Source organism: Cyrtonyx montezumae, unplaced genomic scaffold (assembly GCF_038088225.1).
Source record: "Cyrtonyx montezumae isolate F1298 unplaced genomic scaffold, pur_monq_1.0 scaffold_8, whole genome shotgun sequence".
NCBI classification, from domain to species: domain Eukaryota; kingdom Metazoa; phylum Chordata; class Aves; order Galliformes; family Odontophoridae; genus Cyrtonyx; species Cyrtonyx montezumae.
This window is the reverse complement of record NW_027072089.1, coordinates 49,519,934-49,539,829: the sequence shown is the minus strand read 5'-3', so window position 1 is coordinate 49,539,829 and position 19,896 is coordinate 49,519,934. Positions and strand designations below refer to the sequence as shown.

Genomic DNA, 19,896 nt, shown 5'->3' with positions numbered 1-19,896 from the left:
ACAAGTAACACATGTAAGGTTATTTTTTACTAATTATCGTTTAGTTTGTGTGTTCTAAGCAGGTATCGGAACATGTTTACAAAGTCCACACATGCGGTGTAAAAAAAGTTTTAAAAGTTTCAACTGTTTCTTTTTGACTCAGTCATGTGTTTAATTTGCACCCTTGCAAAAAAGAGGTATCTTCTTATTCAACTTTTTAATAAAAAATTTGAAGTAATTTAATTTCATCCAGTACTGTTATGGACACTCTGTTGTATCTCCTCTGTGCCCAAGATTTCAAAGATAACTTAAATAGAAACAATCACCCTGGCAGAAATAAAAACAAATAAATCCCCTAGCTACAAGGGCAGGGATCAAGGGGGTATTTAGGGAAGTATATAACTGATTTTACAGGGTTCTCTGACAAAATCTGTGATCACAACTTTGTGTGAGAAGGGCACGTGGTTCACAACTTTTTTGCAAGCATATCTTATGTGTATGATAAGAATTTCCCCAGAAAGGGCTCGATCCTGCTGTTCTTCTCCAGTTTTCTGTTCTGCTGACCTGCTGCGGTGTGTCATAGTTAATACTGCACATAACTCAGTGGAGTTCAATATCCCTGGTTTTAACTGTAATTATTCTATGGTACTAAGAGTTTACAGGTTGCTTGTAGAAGCCTGCAGGACAGTACAATTTATGCCCATGAAAAAAGATGAAAGGGAAGAAGAATTAGGTTGACAGTTTATAAAATCATTAACTGCTTTCCACGATCAGCTCTGTTATCAGTCCCCCTGAAGATACGTAAGTAATGTTTGATCTTCACCTGAATAAAACCTCCAATATCAGCTTTCTTTTATGCATTCTCTAAATTGCCATAAACATTCAAGATATCCGTATATATGTATATATGCACATAGACATACACGTGTATGTCTGCGTGTATCTATATGCATACTCATGTCTAGGTGTACATATATGCACAGACATATACATATATACACATATAGATATCTATGGATAATATAGCTATGACATAGTTAGGAAACAATAATGTCATTTTAATTGCATCCTTCAGTTTCATAGAACAAGGGCATTATAGGCACACATCTTAACTACTCATCCTCACTACGGTCCTAAAAGCTCATTTACCTGAGATCTGCATCTGTAAAAATAAAGTTCAGTTTTTAGCTGTGTGTTACAAAAGACTAAATATCAGCCCCACAGATATGAAATTACAAGTTACTTTCAAACTAGAGCTACAAGTAAAATAGGCTATCCTGTAAAAAAGATACTGCCGAAAGAGATACATATTAAAAAGGAAACATGATTCTTACAGGTTTAAAAATCTCTCTATGCCTTCCCACATGGTAATAAATTTATAAAAAATATTTGACACAGAAAATCTGCCCAGAAAGCATTCTGCTGAGATCACGTACCCTTTAAGCCACTCATCTTGCAAAAGTTACATAGTTCAGGAGAGCAGACTCCAGATTACATGTACTTAATTTCCATCAGTTTTCATCATCCCTCCTGTAGTGAATAGTTTGTATTTCCTGAGCTATGAACATCGCCATCTCTCTGGTGCCCGCGGCAATCACACGGCAGGACATGAGATCCAGAGGTCCCCCTGAGGATAAGAGGGTTAATGAGAACGGTCATAGGCGATGCAAAAAGGCAACATGTTCTGAAATATAAGCCACGCTGTAATTAGGAGGACAACCTAATTCAGAAGCTCCTGTCTTGAAATCTCTTGCACAAAATTTCAGATATTTCTAGATGCAGTGCCAAAGCATGCAACAGAAGTAGTGGATGTTTAGATTTCTTCAGTACCCAACAAAAAATCATTTAGTAACAGGAAGGGATTGGGCAAAAATTAGTTCCATCAGCATACCCCTTTAAACATGCAGGATCTTTCCATGATATCGACTTACTGGTCACCAGGAATCCATTACTTTCTGTCTTTATATGGGTTCCACATAAAGGAACAAAATAATCCAGAGGCCGTGCTGTCCTTTATGCCCTCTGGTAGTCCTAGCCATATCTGTTTAATGTGTACCAGAGAGTGCTCTGCCTTGGAAGGCTGAAATAGTCTGGAGTCTGGGCATGTCTACCAAACTCGAGGGTTAGCTCTTCACAGTAAATCTGATGCTTTAAAGGAATTACACCAAGTCATGGAAATATAGTTTGACTCGGAAGACCTCTGATGTGATGAAACCCCAGGCTGGAATTACATCACTGTGGTATGAATAACTCAGCAGAGTCTAATGGAGAGTGCAGATGTTCCTGCTGAACATTGCCAAAAGTGAGACTGAGCCACAGGAGGACTGTACTGAGGTGACTCCAGGTGCCTCAATCAGCCACGTGGTCCCCCAAAAGTCCACGAAGCAGGACTACTGCACTCACCTGAAGTGTCTATGACCGTGCCACCCGCCTCCCTAATGATGACAGTAGCTGCTGCCAGGTCCCAGCAGTGTAACCCAAACTGGTAATACGCGTCGGCAGCGCCAGATGCCAAATGGCACAGAGCCAGAGTGGAGCTTCCAATCACACGGACCCTGAGCACGGCAGGGAGACAAAGAAACACAAAGTAGAGAACGCCTTTGACTTCAACCCACGTGCCAAGACTGAAAAATATGCAACTACTCAATATTTTTTTAATGACTTTTGGTCACAAATATGAGGCACATACTGTAAGATATCTTACCCGTGTGCTTGGGCCTTGAGCAACCTCTCAATGTTACCAAGGAACAATTTCAAAGTTGCAGGGTCACGTTTTGGACCAATTTCTGTTAAAATTAAAGCCTTCGAGATATCTGCAATGGAGGTAGTTGCTTTCATTAATTCAGCAGTTTCCTGGTAGCTTCTGGAAATTTTCTGAATTAAATGCTAATGGATTCTTTACAGAAAAAACAATTTTCATGCCCCCCCCCTTTTTTTTTTCACCCCAAACTGTTTCTATGGTTAGGATAAATGGGAACTTCACATGAAAATTCAAGCAAGAGTATATTTCTGCTATCAAACGGTCTGACCTCAACACTTCTTTAAAAAAATAAGACACAAAATAACAGGAATATTAAAAACAAGAGTGCGCTCTTACATCTTGTCTGTTTCCATACGTTGTTTTATTTCATATATCTCTCAGATTTTGGCAAATTCAGAAACTTCATCAGTCAACAAAAAACTACAGTTATCTAGTAATTATTGACAGCACTAAATTAATCATATTTGAAAACAGAATAGTTCCTGAATAGGTAACTTCAATGTAATTTGTCAATAAATGAATGAAACATTTCCACTTAAAACCAGCAGTCATCCAGTAACAGTTCTCTTTTGTTAGGACGTTTCAAAGACTGAAAACACCTTATGACTGAAATAACTTCTTATTACCATAAATGAAAACGGTATTTGACTAAATAAGAATAATAAATGAAAGCTGCATTTGTGTTGTGTTCAGCAAAAGACTATGCCAGACTCCACCAGGTGAGGATATTAGCTCTGTGTACAGCCAAGACTCACGGTGACTCACAAGGTGTTGAAGTTGCCCTCGGTGAGATCTGCATGTTGCTGGTATATAGCAAGCAGATGACAATTTAGGTGGAGGTGGTGGATCAAATGTCAAGTGTTCCTACTTCTGCTGTGCCAGCTGAACTCAGAGGTTTAGCTGCAGATTACTTACTAACCAGGCTATGCCCAAATGTCAGGTGTCACCTTTACCCCACATTAAAGGCCAGACATTCATTCACATAGGGCATCTCCACCTGGTAATTATAACCAATTGTGTAAATTAAAAGTTCTTAGCAGAAGTAGCAAGGAGGTTTTCAAAAGCAAATTAGGATAGAGCGAGACATCATTTAATTAAACCAGCTACCAGTGAATTTAGTATTGCAGAGGAACCTGATGGATGCAAGCAATGTGGTAAGTGGTTGGTGAGTAGCAGGTATGTAATTAGACTAAAAGTTACAGGATATCACAAAGCTGAAGTGTAGGAACATAGATTTAGCAATCACTTTTTAAACTACTGCATTAAAATAGAGGAATGCTGATCCAGACACACTACAGGGTGTTCTCTGCTTATCCACAACAGAAAACTCGGGATAGTGAAAGCAATCTTCTGCATATGTTTTCACACAACACACCCAGCTTATAATTACAGAATATTTAATGCATGCCTCATTGCTAAAATGCACCAAGCATTCAAACTGCACCAGTCACAGATAGGTAGATAGGCTGTAACTAAGACAGATTTTCTTTTGAGTATTAAGTATTTCTGATGAATAAATTGATTTCTCCAACTTTCTTCAAGGCCACAGCCAGGTAGAGATTGGATAAAGGGATTTTTAACAAAGTAGAGGGAAGTCGCTGCTTAGGAAAAAGGAGCTGGCTGATCACAAAACCCAGTGAGGTTTCAGGTATTCAAGGTACAAGAGAAAATCTACTGAGTGCTTCTCACTCTGGTAGAGATTTAACAGTGATGGGGCACGTTTTTGAGGAAAAAAAAACAATTCTCTTGACGATAGAAGGTTCAGAAAAGAAAATACAATATTAGTACATGTAAGGCCAGATCTGTATCTAAGCATGAGAAGAAAGTAAAACTAAAGGTCAGAAGGAAGATGGATCCTTCATTTATGTGTATCCTGTCTGCCTGGAGTCCCAAACCAGACCTCTACAAAATCTGTCATTGACGAAGAAGATTTTTGCCCGCACTATAATTTCAAATGATTAAACCTGAACAATGAATGCATAGTGTAGATCAAAATTACACAATGCTATACAAGTAATCACATTTCCTGAAAACAAAAGGCGTGAAGCAACATGACAGCCTACGACTCCAACATGTCATGCATTGGTGAAGGCTACTTGAATTCCCACTGCAGGTACAAACATTCTCTTTTCCATCCTCAGTTTATTTCATTGAAGCCACAGTCCTTCTTGGAAAACAACTGTGACTGTGTACACTTAAAACTTCAACAAGAAGTGAGACTAAAGAAGGTCCATCTTCACTGATGAAAGTGCCCACCACCAAATGATGTCTCTCAGAACAAAGGAAAATTCCAAAGCATTTGAAAGAGCAGAAGGCTTGCTTCCCTGGCTGTGTTCTACACTCCTACACAGACTGGAAGCCCAGAGAAAGGACAAAAGTGGCACATGCCAAAATTATTCCTTACTTCTCTGGAGACCAGAAATTTTTGCCTGCAAAAGTGAGTGTGGCCTTTCTGGGAGTGGCTCAGCCAGCCCAACCATGGATACCCCTAACTTTTCCTTAGCCTCTCCGAGAGCAGGCTCCTGCGGATGATGAGAAATTCAAGCACTGACAAAAATGTGTGCATAATTTTAGTTGTCACTGACTTCACAGTTTGCTCTGTTTCTCCAAATAGGCAGACCCTGCCTCACAATTTCACAGAAGTTTTGATGTAGGGTCCTCCTTGGGACACTACAACGCATCTGTACTTTAAATTTCTTGAACTAACTGCGTTTCGGGCTCATTAAAATCTCTTTTGGGGGTGAAATTTTAACCACGTACATTTTTGGCACATGTCAGCTTCTGTCTAATAACTGAATGTTATAAGGAAACTTCTCTGTAAATTTGTTTCCTGTTGGTTCACCAGTAATATAATTCCATTAAAGTGTTAAGTGTTGCTAGCCATTTGTTTGTTAAAATACACTTCACACAGAAAAGCAAGCTGTTAAAGAACCCCTATGCATGCATCCTGTAGTTCACTGGTAACATGTATATCTACAGACATAATACACTCAATGACATACAAGTTTATCAGAATAAAAAGTGAATGACAGCCACCATAGTGCAGTGAATTCGATTCACCATTCCCATTGCATCTTGCTCATAAATAGTGATGCCAGTGTACAGCTGGAATGAAACTGGTGAATCTATTCATTCTTCCTTGTTTTAAACAATGGCTATGAATCAAAATAATGTAAGATCATTTAAGTAGTTCGCATTCAGCTGTATATTTTAAAAAGAAAGTGAGAAAAAGTGTGATTTTTTTCTTTAGAAAAAAAAAACAACCAAACACATAACAACAAAATTATCATGCAGGAGAAATACCTTCCATCAGGATAATGATTTTCATTATCCTAATGATGATTTGCAACAACTCTGAAACAAAATTAACATATTCCTTTTAGAGTTCTAACAAAATCTAGACCAACCTGTCTCTTTTGATACCTGAAGCCTTTTGTCATTACAAAATGCCCCTTGACCTCTTCTACCAGTGTATAATCGTTCTTCAGTGCAGTGGTAAATTACACCAAATTCAAGCTTTAAGATTTTGAAAAGGAAAGAAATGAATGCAACTCAAATTACTCATCATATATATAAACAACTACTAATGGCAGAAAGATCAGCAATATTTTAATTGGTACAGGTAATCAAAGATTATACTGATGCTAATAAACTGGAATAATTTTACTATTACTGTGATATTTGAGATATAGGTCATATAAAATTCAGTTTACAAAGAGAAGCTAAAGCAATCTGTTCACGATCTTCTAAACTCTTGCAGCTTATTTGAGTTCACATCAGAATAGATTAAATGCTAAGCTGATTTCAAATTCAATAAAATGTTTCTACTGAAAATAAGCAAAAGTTCTCTACAGCCAGATTCTGAAAGCTTTGTTTTTTTCACTGGTGAGCAGTTATGCCTTGAAGAAGTCCATTAACTTTGGCTGGACCCTAAAAATTTGCAACCCCAAATAGAAAGACATAATCAGTCAGGCATACAAACTCAGAAGTCAGGGTACACAGTTTACTAACAATAGATAACATTTATTTGCATTTCACCTTACATGGGCATTTAATTTGCCTGCCTTTGCAACCAAAGTAGTACCCTCCAGTCACTTTTTCAAACGTCTCACTATAAAATTGTTTTCTTTAAACATAGAAGTGAGGATCTCATGAATTCATGAGACCTCAAGAGGAGTTTGAAGAAAAATATCAAATGCTCTTTGTTAAATTTCTCAGCGAAGGCTTGAGAGTAAGTAACATGGGATTCTTTGTGGGAATATCACTTCACCAATGAGAAAAGGATCTCAATTTGAACCTTGACTTAAACCCAATGTATTTAAATTATTTGAATAGCTTTCATCAAAAGATCTTGAAGGACATTACAGATTTAAAAGATCAGCTACTAAAATCACCCCTAGGTAAGTACTACTAGCTACATTCTATTTAGGAGTAGAAAGATACACAAAAACTAAGTGACTTGCCCAAGGTCACAGAAGGTAAAGGAAACATCTCAGATGTTCTAGACCACAAATCTCCTTCTGCTGTCCTCCTCCATTCAGGGTGAGTAATCTCTGGTCCCTCCTCAGTGGCAATTCAAAGGGAACAGTCTACAGCCTGTCCTTGCTCCTTACCCTGAGGTCCCATGTAAACGAAGGATTTTTTTTTTTTTGGAGGGACACTATTAATAGACTCTTTCCCTAAAGACATCTGCAAGAATTTCTTCAGTACTGTTCAAGGCTTACATTCAGGCCAGTTCCCCTGTGTGTACTTTGGCTCCCTTTAAGCTTACTCGTTTTTTCTGTTTTTTATCCCCATTTGTTTACTGAGGGAGTTTTAACATCATTCTTTATTTTTGTTTCAGCTTTGTTTAGTTTATGTAACCCAAAATATGCAGCATCAAAATCATGATGTTGTTCTAGAAAACATAAATATTACAGAAAGAAAATTGTCTGGTAACAATATGTAGTATTCAAAAGGACCTCTGGGAATTAATAAACTTCAGAAAAGCATGGAAGTGTTTCTTCACAGTTGCCATGTTTGAAAAGTCTAACCAGAGAAGTACTCAACGTTATTCCGTTTGAATCTGTAAGTGCTGCTAGCATATCTGAAAACTATGTTATTATTGCACAAAATTCACACTGACTTCAGTTACAGCTATATATATATATATATTTGAGGTTGTGGACTTAGGCTGGAAGAGCTACATTTCTTAGCAATTTGAATAGCTATTTCTTCAGTATATATCAGTCTTGGCAATTTGAATAGCTATTTCTTCAGTTTATATCAGACTGTAAAATGGCAACATCTGGAGGAAAGCCACTAGCATGAATGAGTACATGGTTGGACTAGATGATCTTAGTGGTCTTTCCAACCTTTGCCATGATTGATTCCGTGATCTAGGAAACTTAAAGAGGACAACAAATATTAAGGCTAGGTACTTTCTTTTCGCTTGTAATCAAGCTCTCATGAGGGAAATAGTAATTTTACTGCATTCAAAGACCTCAAAGGCAGACTAAGTGACCTAGGCCCAAAATTCTGCACTCTTCATAGAAAGCAGTTCCAAATTGCCCTCTAGTAGCAGTTAGTTTTCACAGATAATGCTAGCAGGAAAGAAGCAATCATAATCAACAGAGGAACACTGGGAGATATGGTTAGATTATGAATATATTTAACTGACTGGGGTTTTGTCTTAGAAAACATTGCTTACACCAGCACTTCCTTTTTAGTCATATAAATGCTGTAACATTTGAAATAATTTATGAGAATTTTCCTGTAAATTCCAGTTTGCATAAGTGAAGTTTTGCAAGACCGGGATTTCAAGCTAGCAGAGTATGACCAAATGCATTTAAAAAGCATAGGAAAGCCTAAGCAATGGTGGATTCATTTCTTATTTTTAAAGTTCCCATGTGGTTTTGAGGCTTTTAACCAAATCTCAGGTATCCATCTTAAAGAACATACTTCATACCTCTTTGTTAACAGCAAATCCAATGCTCACTGCCACTGTTGGAAATCTGTGAAAAATGAGAAATGAAGTATTACTGACAAAAGTTCTCAACTCATACACTCACTCCAAGCAATAAAATCTCACCCAGAGCTCTGTACCAAGAAAGCTCTTGATATTATGCTACTTCCCCTTTGTGAGTCTCTTCTTTCTCTCTCAGGTCCATTTAAAAGGTGACAATATTTGAAAAGGCAAGAAGTAAATACTTAAAGATAGTAGGATCTTTATACTAAATGAGTTGTATACTTCAATAATATTTTTTGCTTTAGTTTAATTGAATTGTTCAGTGCATTTATAACAAGTCATTGGTTTTAAGAGCACATTTTGTTCCAGTGAACTGAGAAGGTGAGATAGCAATTAAGTTGCAACGAGATATCTTCTGCTGACATCAACATAAGGACAAACCTGTTCCTCCACCTTCTCTTTTACTGAAGTGATGGTCATGTACTTAATTTATTCTTTTAAATAAGTATTATTATTGTTTTTTAAAGAATGAAACAAATATATTTATTCAAGCATATTTCAAGAAGTAAAGAAGATCCAGAAATTATTGATAGAAAGAGAAGACTTCACTTAGTTGCATCAAACACCAGCACCTGACCCCCCCTCCTTCCCAACTTGAATTCTAGACAATTACATCATAAGGTAGAGAAATGCTTTGTTTTTTCCCCCTTGAAATTCTAACTACGGTTATGTTAAACTGCTAACTATAAAACAGAACATAATTCAGTTTTTTAGTAGAAATATTATGAACAATCACAGGCTTAGATCCCCTACCATTCAAATGATGAAGAAAAACTTTCGTATTTTTGCAAAAATGATCCCTAGGCTTCTTATTTTTACAGAGCAGTATTACAGGGGATTAAAGCCATCATCTACATTAAGCCTAGTTTTCATCTATGTACAGCCTGTTTTTTCATATACCAGGAAAAATGAAGCACTTGTATTTGAAAGGGAGAACACGCTACTATGAAAAGGAATGCAAAACGACCACATAGAGTTAGGCCAAATGTCATCATAGTACAGCCTTGTTTCTTCAGTTTGGCTCAAGTCTCTACATGTTAACGTGTGGTATATGAAGGAGCTGTGAGTCAAGAGCTTCTAGGTCATTTAGCAATCAGTGGAAACATTATCTTACCTTTAGATAACAGTACAAAGCTCTCCCCAGCACAAACACACACTCCCACAGGTAAAGCATAAAACTACAGAGATGACTCCTACTTATGTGTCACAGGAACAAGTTTAATACAGTAAAATGCCTTTAAGAAGAAGGGAGGATTTGTGAGAAGCTGAATTTTGTCATTTCATGTATTTGTTACTTCACTGTCTACTTACCTATGTACAAAATTGCAGGTTCCATCAACAGGGTCAATAATCCAGGTAGGACTGTCAGTGAGGACACATTTTGAACCAGCAGCAGTGGATTCTTCTGCAATAAACCTGCATTAAATGGGGAATAAAATAAGCGTCTCAGAAAACTTGTTCAAATATGTGACTCAGTAAGTTTAACTCCTTCTTCCTGTCTTTGAAAAAGTATTTAGTTTGTAAATACATGCAAATGTTATATACATATGCCCATATACATATATATACATATATGCATAGACGTTTTGTTTTTTTCACTGGGAAATGGGAAATTTTCACATACACTTTAAATGAGAGCTCTCAACTTCATAGCATACTATTTCACATGGTAAAAAAGAACTCAGTTCACATTCACCTTCCTAATACACTACTAAAAAAAAAAGAAAATTAATTAATGCAGAAATGGATCTGAATTGGCTCTCCTCCTTCTAAAGGAGGTTTTCCTGTAGAATGTAATTTCATGGTTGAAGACTGTTTCTTGCAGTAACATAAACTGCAAAATATAGCTGCTTCTCTTTGCAGTTAAATTCAGTCAGCAGGAAGTAATGAACTCTTAAGAGAATCCACAACCTCACTCCTATTAGAATTTTTTTTACAGTAGTCAGAATCAGGAAACTAAAAGGTTTACACAGTTGAACTTTCTTCTTCCCATGACCTAGAGAAAATACTTTTATTTATTTATTTATTTTTTGGTATGCACAAGGGCACACATTGAAATTTGAGCTCATCTTCTTTCCCCATTTCTTTCATATAAATGCTTTTATTTTAATCTTTCTTCCTTGGGAAACGTACATCCAGTTCTGGAGTACTTCCTGCTGACCTTAATGACCCTTGCACTCCCATAAACTGCTTGGGGTCTGTTTTTGTAAGAGCTGTGCAGGTTGCTACTCTCACAGATTTGAATATGGTTCCATATATACAGAACTTGTAGAATTGGACTGCTAGCACTAAATCTTGCTTTTGGTTTCACATTGGAACGATTGGGGTTCAGAGCTCCTGCAAACACTAGAGGAAAAAGAAGCTTTTTCTGAAGACACAAATAAAAACAATAGGATAAAATAAAGAGAAAATGTCTTTTGCAGAAATAGTTGCTTTCCTAAAACTGGAGTAGCAGCTCTTTGCTTCTGTGGCTTCACCATGCACTGCAAGATGCCCCATAATGTCTCAAGAATGAGCTTAATATGTCCTGCAGATGACACAGATGGAGAGTTAATGAATTTTCCGAGTGCTATTTTGCCTTCCCTCAGCAGGGATATATTCTGATAGCACGACAGACCCCCATTTGATATGAGAAGGGAAGCAGCAAGTGTTTGTTGCTATTTCAATCTCCATTAAAGAGAACAGCTGAGGGACACTCTAAGTATCAGTGTGCTTGTTGAATGCAAAAAGACTTGAACAAGTGTTCGAAGTTCTCAGTCAAACATAGCACATTACAGGTTCCTCACTCTATATATTTTATTATTTTGTCTCACTGAAGTCTTTTTCCTTTCAAAAATCTTGTAATTAAACCAAACCATAAGCTTAGGCAGCACTTCTGGCTGCAGGTGAAACCCATCTTCATGGAGAACATGGCAACTGGTCCCAGACCACCCACAAATCACACCTCTGATTCCTTCTCTGCCAGCTCCTTCATTATAGTCATTGTCTTGCCAGCCAAAGGAAGGTGAAATGGGACTCTTCTTAAAAACAAGAGTATTTCTGTAAGGTGTTTTACCCTCATGTGTCTAAGGGACAAATCTGTCCCTTCCCTTTCCCCTGCGGTGGGCTATGATGTTACAGTCCTCAAGTACAAAGCTCTAACATGAAGCAAGGGTACAGCAGAGCCGCTGCCAAAATAGCTGCAGGACAAATTAGGTGAACACTTTATGAATTTTTGACTAGAAGGTAAAATAAGCCAGTTGCTGCTATACAGTATTGGAAACTGTGATCGTGCCTAAAGGCCAACATCAGATGTATTGCTCTATGGATCTGTGCCCTGTAAAAACATACAAATAGAGCAAAACATTCAGGCCGAAGTCCTAAATTCCAAATGTTTGGCATGATTTAAGAAGTGGGAAGGGTAGCCATGTTATTACAGTAGTTAATTTAACACGCACAGCCTTTCAGCTCTTTTGACCTCTCTTCAAATCTGGATTAAAGTTTTCTCCCACGGAAAATGAGTCTGGTAATTTTATCCTAGTCTTAGTGGACATCTGTTCACGCCTCAAAGCCACGCTGAAATTCAGTGCTGGAACAGCAGGGAAGCTGTAGCACAGCCCAAAGGACACAAGGGGCAATATTCTTTAGTACACTGAAGGTTCAAACCAGGGCTGCCCCTCCACTATCACGTTATGGGGTCTGAAGACAAAATGTAGCCAGGGTTGGATGTCAGCCCCTGTCATGTCCGAGCTCTGACTGGATTGGCTCCAGGATTAAGGCCACAATTGACACCAAAGATGACAGCTTGTGTAACAATAACACAGGCAAATGACACAATAACCTTTTTCAGCCAGCAGTCCATGATATTCTGGCTCTGCCTATCTGTGTTAGAAGATCAACCAGAAAAAAGAAATCCTTTTGGGAATATTTCTTTGAAGCATTTCACAGTGCCAAAGAGTGAGAGAGTAAAGAAGAAAACTTAGTTGAAGCATAAATGAGAATGATAGGCATTCCTTGGCCAAGCAGAGACAAGAGGAAAAGATGGAATCACTTTTCTAAAAGGTTTTCCAAGCACTTCTCTACTCCTGAGTACATTCCAATACCTCAGGAAGTATCACTGCCACAGCACAAATGGTACAGATTCCAATGAGATCTATTCTAGGTTTTTTTAACTCCTAGGATATATTTCTAGAGTCAGAGAGCATAAGAATCAAGATAACGTAGGGAAGGAGAGAAACAACAGAAACTGTCATGGATGCTTTCAACAGCCAGATTAGAGAAAGACTGAACACAGTTTAAGTGATCTTTTGATGTTTTCAGTGTACTCCAATTTAAACCTGGATTCCTTCTGTGGATTCCTCATTGCAAGTATCTAAATGCAGCCTTTTAAATCTAGTTTTAATCTGCTGTTTAATCAGTACAACATTCACTGTCTGAACAAACTCCAAACAAAAAACAATCATTATCAGCAAAAATAAAATGTCTTGAAGAAATAGCAATTCCTTTATTTGCCTGTAGCAATCATTTTATTTGCTTTTGAAGTCAGAAATAAGCTGCACAGAGTTAGTAAAAGTTAAGACATTTTTCCGTTTCTTGGTCCATGTTGACCTTATAACTTTTGTTTCCACTTTGAGTAACTAGAGTGCTTCTGTTGATTCCAGTTTCAAGCAAAGTGTGTATGTTTTAAGTTCTTTGCCAGACTGTTCAAGGCAAAAAGAAACCACACATAGAGCAGAGGAGAAAAGAGCACTGCCAGCAACGGTAGATGGAATATTACAGAAATAATAGGCTTGTAAAGCCTGGCACTCTCTGGAGAATCGTGACCAAGAACCACACATTGTGCTGACTGTTTCAATGTGCAAACACATACACCATGTATTTAGAAAGCCATATTTAGTATATAATGTTCTTTTTACTCATTCTTTTTTTTTTTCTGTTATTCTCTTACAATAGCAGAGCTGACAAGCAGATTAGTAGCTGAACCCCCCAGATTCTCATCTTTGTTGATTTCTGCACAGTGCTGAAGTGCAAGGCTCTTTTCCATTAGAGATGTACACGGTTAGAACAAAGTCATGTAGTAATCAAACAACACATAGGCTCTGCAGGCAGATGGATTTTATCTCTGTGCGCCAAAGTCAACTGTGAAAATCAATTGCATCAAACCAAACCTAACCAAGTAATACAGAACTGCTCTCTCATATGTGCATGTGCTAGGAGGAAGCATTTTCAAACTGACCTCAGTCATTCAATAGGAGACAACAATCTGATTAATTTATGCCTTCTTTATTTAAACACATTAAATGATGGTGATAAAAAGCCCTGCTTCTCACTGGTTTTAGGGTTCTACATAACAAGCACAAGATAAATGTGCTTAAATACACTAATTCCCCTAATATAGCAAATGATTATGTATGACAGTAAAAGAAAATGATGGAAACTTCTGCAAGAGGCGATCTTTGCTATCACTAATTTTAGCTACATTATAATACATTTTATTTAGCATAATATTTAGAAAACAAGAAAATAGATTAGAATTACAAAAATCACGGAGATTCATGTGAAAACTTTATACACAATGTCCTCACCAGAGAACTACCAATATTAAATATAGCCCAAGAAGTTAAGAAACAAGCACTTTAAGACAGACAAGTCATAACAGAAATGTTAGGAAATACAGAGCGCTCAGAATTGGGTAGCTCCACTTCAAATGCTTGGTAGAAATACAGCTTTTATAGGAAAAATGGTCATTCAATGTTTTCTTCTACAGACACTTACCTGTGGGAGGGAAATTTCTCTTTCAGAACAGAAATAATCAGATTTTCCACAAAATGATCAGTCTCGGTCACAAGATCTGCTGCAGATGTCTTTGTGGACACTTGTTTTTCCTCTGTTAAAGCTTTCCTAATAATCTGAAAGAGAAGTTAATAAATTAGTCTTCGTTGCCATTCATCCCATGGACATTAACGTAATATAATTACTAACAGAATTAGAGCTAATCCTGAAAAACAATCACAGGTCTAATTCTACCAGAACATATTCTAGCTCCTCTGAGTAAAAATCCTTTGGAGATAATGAGCAGTCTTCGGGAACACGGCACTTGGGATCTCTCTGCAGAAACCTCTTTTGGCAGTTCAGATATGGATTAATGAATGGGATTCATAAAAGGATGATGGCAGTTGTAGTAATTTAAGAAATTACAGAATATATATGTAAGGTAAGAAAGAACCTTGAGGGCCACAAATTCTCACAGAAAGACTTTTTTCCTTTAAAATAAAAATATTTACAGGGCCAGTGACCCACTGCTGTCTTACTTTAAAAACCATACAGTAAAGCAAACTCCACTATTTTCTTATTGCCAACAAAGACACACAATATTTACTTTTTCTTGTGTGTGAGATTGTTTAAATGCCCAAGTGCTGACCACCCATTAGTCCCAAAGAATTGCTGTATACATAACAAAAACAAAGATTTAGGCTTCTCTTCAGATATGGAACCAATGATCTAGCTCTGGAAAAATCTTAATCTCCTTTTAAAGGGTTTTACTGCTATAAGCTCAGAATTAAACCACTTCAGTTGCAGACACACATATGGGAACACAGTCATTAAGAATGTTCCCCCAGTGTTCCCATTTTGTTTCTCTTTTTTTTTTCCCCTTAACATCTTCATTAAAAAAAATACATACATGTATAGAGAGAGACAGACAGACAGAGGGAGTAGGATGATAATGCTCAACTAGTAAAAGGAGTTGTCTCATTTTTTAAACTGTGACAACTATAAACTCTTAGGAAAACCAAAGCCAAGCAAAGACTAAGCACTGTTTACTTCTACAGAATTACGTTAAATGAAAAACAGCATCAAGACCAATATTCCACATCTCTTTCACACTGATTTGTTTAGTTAGATTCTCATGGATCAAAGTATTTTAAAGCTACCTAAAGAGAAGTGTTTTAGGACCAACCAGAACAGTTCTGCTGCATTATGCACGGGAAAAGAAACTGAGAACTCCCTAATTTCACTCTCAGCTCTTTGCTTTTGTAGTCTAAAATACTACACGTGAAGGAGCTTCAAATGGTTGTCATGTAACTGGCTTTGCGGACTGTTGCCTCAGCATGGACTTGGCAACTGGACGAACGTTTCTGCTTCATGAACTGTAAAGCCTTCATTCTAACTATTTATCCAAACTGGTGAAGACAGATTTGAACATTTTGCTTCCAACTCTTGCTGATGTTCATTACTGTACACCAAAATATTAACTCTACTTAATCATTTTAATTCCCTCAATGACACGCATGGTTTTCTTGATGCTTTAACCACACCACTGCAGAAGTATTGCTTTAAGAGAACCCTCAGGCTGCTCTTCAGTCCAAAGCAAAATCCAAAGTGCTGCAACTGTCTCAGCTGTGTTGTGTAACCTCTCTAAAAAACCTGCTATGCTCATGCTTTTTATTTTCATCACTCCTCTTACTCTGGACTCTGCCTTTCTCAGCACCTTTGTGACAGTGTCTGGAGCACAAGCCTTATGGGGAGCAGCTAAGAGAACAGGGATTGTTCAGTCAGGAGAAGAGGAGGCTCAGGGGAGAGCTAATCGTTCTCTACAATGACCTGAAAGGAGGTTGTGGCCTCTTTTCCCAGATAACAGTGATAGGATGAGAGAGAACGGCCTTAAGTTGTGCTAGGGGGAGGTTTAAGTTGGATATTAGGAAAAATTTCTGCACTTCAGAGTGGTGAGGCACAGGCTGCCCAGGGGGTGTGGGGGGATCACTGTCCTTGAAGGCATTCAAGAACCATGTGGAGGTGGCACTGAGGGACACGGTTAGTGGGTGTGGTGTGATGGGCTGACGGTTGGACAAGGTCATCTTACAGGTCTTTTCCAACCTTAATGATTCCATGATTAAGTCATAGAACAGAGAGGACAGAGGGACCAGATGCCTTCTCCTGCACACCTGCCAGGACAACCGCCTACAGGGAGGCGCTCATGTTGTGTATCTCATCTCAACTATTCTTATACTCACCACACACTTCTGGGAGCTCCAAAACAGACTGATTTGCTTGCAGTACTGTCCTGAAATACTAGCTCACAGGTAAAACCAAACGTCAAAATTGAAAGTATAACTAGCTGCATATAATTCAGGAAATAACCATCTATTTTGCTACAAAAACAAACATAGGGAAGAAATCTTGAAAATCCTGCATCTCCTCCTCCTTTTATTATTATTTTTTTTTTAAGTTAGATTCTTCTGAGTCTCTTGTGACAAATTATTTTCTAATAATAATAAAAAAAAAACCCAACTCCCAAAAGTACCTGTGGACTTCAACATGCTCACTTCTCATCTCATTTTTTTACCCTTCTTTTCACCTTTGTGCAATTTACTGACTTTGGTGAAATTTCTCCAATTGTAATTGCAGAGAACTGTGCAAATATTACCCAGTGCTCAGAATAGCATTGGGGTACAGAAACTTGTTATATTTGCTTCTCTTTAGCAGCAAGTCACAGCAAGCTGACAGGTGTACTTCTCACAAGTGTAGCAAGAAGAGTTTACTTGCAAAAAAAGTGGTAGAGAAGTAAAAAAAAATTCAGTTGTGTGTGGCACAGTAGAGCGGATTAGACATAATTTTAATGCAAGCCAGTTACAGACATTATAAAACCTTGGCTACTCTCTGCAAGAAATACCCATTTATATTAAAGGAATGCCTGTTACATTTCATAAGAATAATGGAACTTTACAACAGGATGGGAATCAGAAGCGATAACTTCAACCTGGGAATGGAAGTTACTCCAACATCAATTCTCATGCATATTCAAGCAACCATTTTTTAATTGGCCCTTGTAGCTTAGAATAAAGTTTTACACAGTCTGATGGAAAGAAGATATATTTTTACTTACAGTCATGAACAATAGAAACCCAACAGTCACGTATGCAAAAATGAAATCACCTTGCTGGTTGACTTTGCTCGAAACCCAAAATCCTGACTTGCATATGCCTTTTTTTGGGTTGGCCTCTATGGCAAGTCTTTATATTTTCCAATTAGCGACCTTCCTAGCCTGCACTGGACTGGAGAAAATGAGGACTTCAAAAGAAAAGTTGGAATGGAATAATTACATGCAGACATGGATGGAGACAGCACTGAGTTCTGGGGAAACAGTGCAACCAGATCACTAGTGAAGGCAGAGAGGTGTGAGAGATAGGAAGAGAAGCAAAAGAAAAGGAACACTCCCACTGAGATGGACTGGTGATCAAAATAAGACTCAACTGTATTCTTTTTCAAAAAATAGTAAACATCTAAGTTGCACTCCATTCTGTATCCTTATCTCTAATATCCTTTGGCAGTAGCAGGAAGTGGAATGACACTTATGTCATATACTGTCCTGCCAGTTGCAAGGTAGCAGTGTGAAAATGAAAATGAAGCAAACACAACCTAATGGAATGTTTATTTCTTAGGAAAAGGTGCTCAGCTGTGGTCTTCCAGGTCACTAAGGCAGTTCTGGCTATTCCCGGAATTTGGTATTTTGAGAAATAAGGCACGGAGGCTTGAGCAAGCCATGAGAAGCTCTCTTGTGAAATGGCTGGCAGAACCAGCATGCTGGGGAACTCCCCTCAGATCCTATGTGAGCACAGCCTGTCATCCCGATTTGGAACATCCATTTACTCCTTGCTTTACTAAAACAAGTCTTCTCTCCCCTAGCATTCTGTTCATCTTTGTGTGCGCGCATGTGTGCTCTGTGAGCGGGAAAACATAATGACACACATTAAGGAAGCATTACAGGTCCTGGCCTCGAGATGAAAACGGAGCTCTTTAAATAACAGAGTGAAGGTATAAAGTACGGTAGAATGGAAGCAAAAGAGAAATACACACTGCCAAGCTTTGTGGTCTACCCAGTTTTCCCTCTTGTTTAAGCTGCCGACCCCACTTCTGGGCTCTGTTAGAGCCGAGAAAGTTCTGCTGCGGCACACAGCTCCGTCAGAGCCAGGAAAGAGTGGCACACAGGGGCTCTCCCGAGGTGACTGACCGCCTGCTGTGATGAAACGCAGCAAAGACTGCTGGACTGCCCTGGTCAGTGAGTTTCAGTCCCTCCGAGGACACCAGTATACCAGGAAGACGCGATCTCTCTGGCACAGCTATTTTTTTCTGCACTCTAGCTGCAGAAACCCGAATGGTGGCACAGCAAGACATGGCAGTCCGTGTAAGCACACCGCGGCACACAGCCTCAGCTGTGCGTTCATTCAGCCTTAGCATCACATCGTGCTCCGAAACGCCGCAGCCGCAGAATAAGTGCTTGGCGTATGACCGAAAAAGTTATTAAAGCGGCAAATCTCTCTTTTTTTTTCCCTTTCTTTTTTTTTCTTTTGAAAAGACGTGCAAATTCTGGTAGCCACGCACCCCGCCCGCTCCGCGGGGCCGCCCCGGCTGCGCGCAGCCCGAGGCGACCGCGTACGGCCCCCGCGCCGCTCTCGGCATCCCCAGCACCCGCCGAGCGCCCGCATGGCCCTCCCTAACCCCGCGCCCCCACCTCCGCTTTTTTAACGCTTAACCCAAAAGCGCGGCTCCGCAGCCGCCCGGGAAGGATGCTACGGCCGTAGGGCAATCCGCCCCTCCCCGCCGCCCGCCCCCGGTCCTTCCTGGCCTCCTCCCGCCGCGAAGAAGCCCCGCGGCTGGGCGGCGGTCCCCGGGCTGCGGGGGGGGGGCGGCCCTCACCTGCCCGGCGCGGAGCGCCAGCTGCACCGCCACCTCCGCGCACTCCTTCCAGGGGTCCCCGCCGCCCGCCGCGCCCTCCTCTTCCCCCTCCTCCCCGCGGGGCTTCATCGCGGCGGCGGCGGCGGCTCCGCTGCCCGGGGAGGGCCGGGGGCCGGCAGCCCTCCGAGGAGCGGCGCGGAGGAGGGCGGGCGGGAGGCCGGGCTGAGGCGGCCGCTTGTCACTCGGAGCTCCGGCACCGCCCCGCGGGGAGGGCTGGGCGGAGGGACGGAGGCCGCCGCGCTCCATGGGGAGGGCGGGCCGCGGCGGCTGGGCGCTAATTTTAGGTGAGCCCTGGGGGCGGAGAGGGGCTGGGGGTGGCACGGAGAGGAGCAGCGACAAGGACGAAAGGCGAGGCTGTTGGCTCGGCCCGGCCCGGCCCGGCCCGGCCCGCCTAGCAGGGCAGCCGATGCTGTGTGAGAACTGCGCCTAGCGGGCT

At 39.9% G+C, this 19,896-nt stretch overlaps 1 protein-coding gene across 1 annotated transcript; it reads right to left on the bottom strand.

Annotated features, from left to right (window-relative positions):
* Positions 1 to 535: 535 nt before the first annotated feature.
* On the bottom strand, positions 536 to 19,633 carry IMPA2 (inositol monophosphatase 2). Its single transcript, XM_065753566.1, has 8 exons — positions 19,422 to 19,633; positions 14,502 to 14,635; positions 10,059 to 10,163; positions 8,688 to 8,733; positions 6,148 to 6,256; positions 2,684 to 2,792; positions 2,383 to 2,534; positions 536 to 1,606 (listed from the first exon to the last, which is right to left on the bottom strand). Exons 1-8 carry the CDS (start codon positions 19,527 to 19,529, stop codon positions 1,491 to 1,493), a joined length of 879 nt encoding a protein of 292 aa, XP_065609638.1. The 5' UTR covers positions 19,530 to 19,633; the 3' UTR covers positions 536 to 1,490.
* Between the last annotated feature and the right edge of the window lie 263 nt (positions 19,634 to 19,896).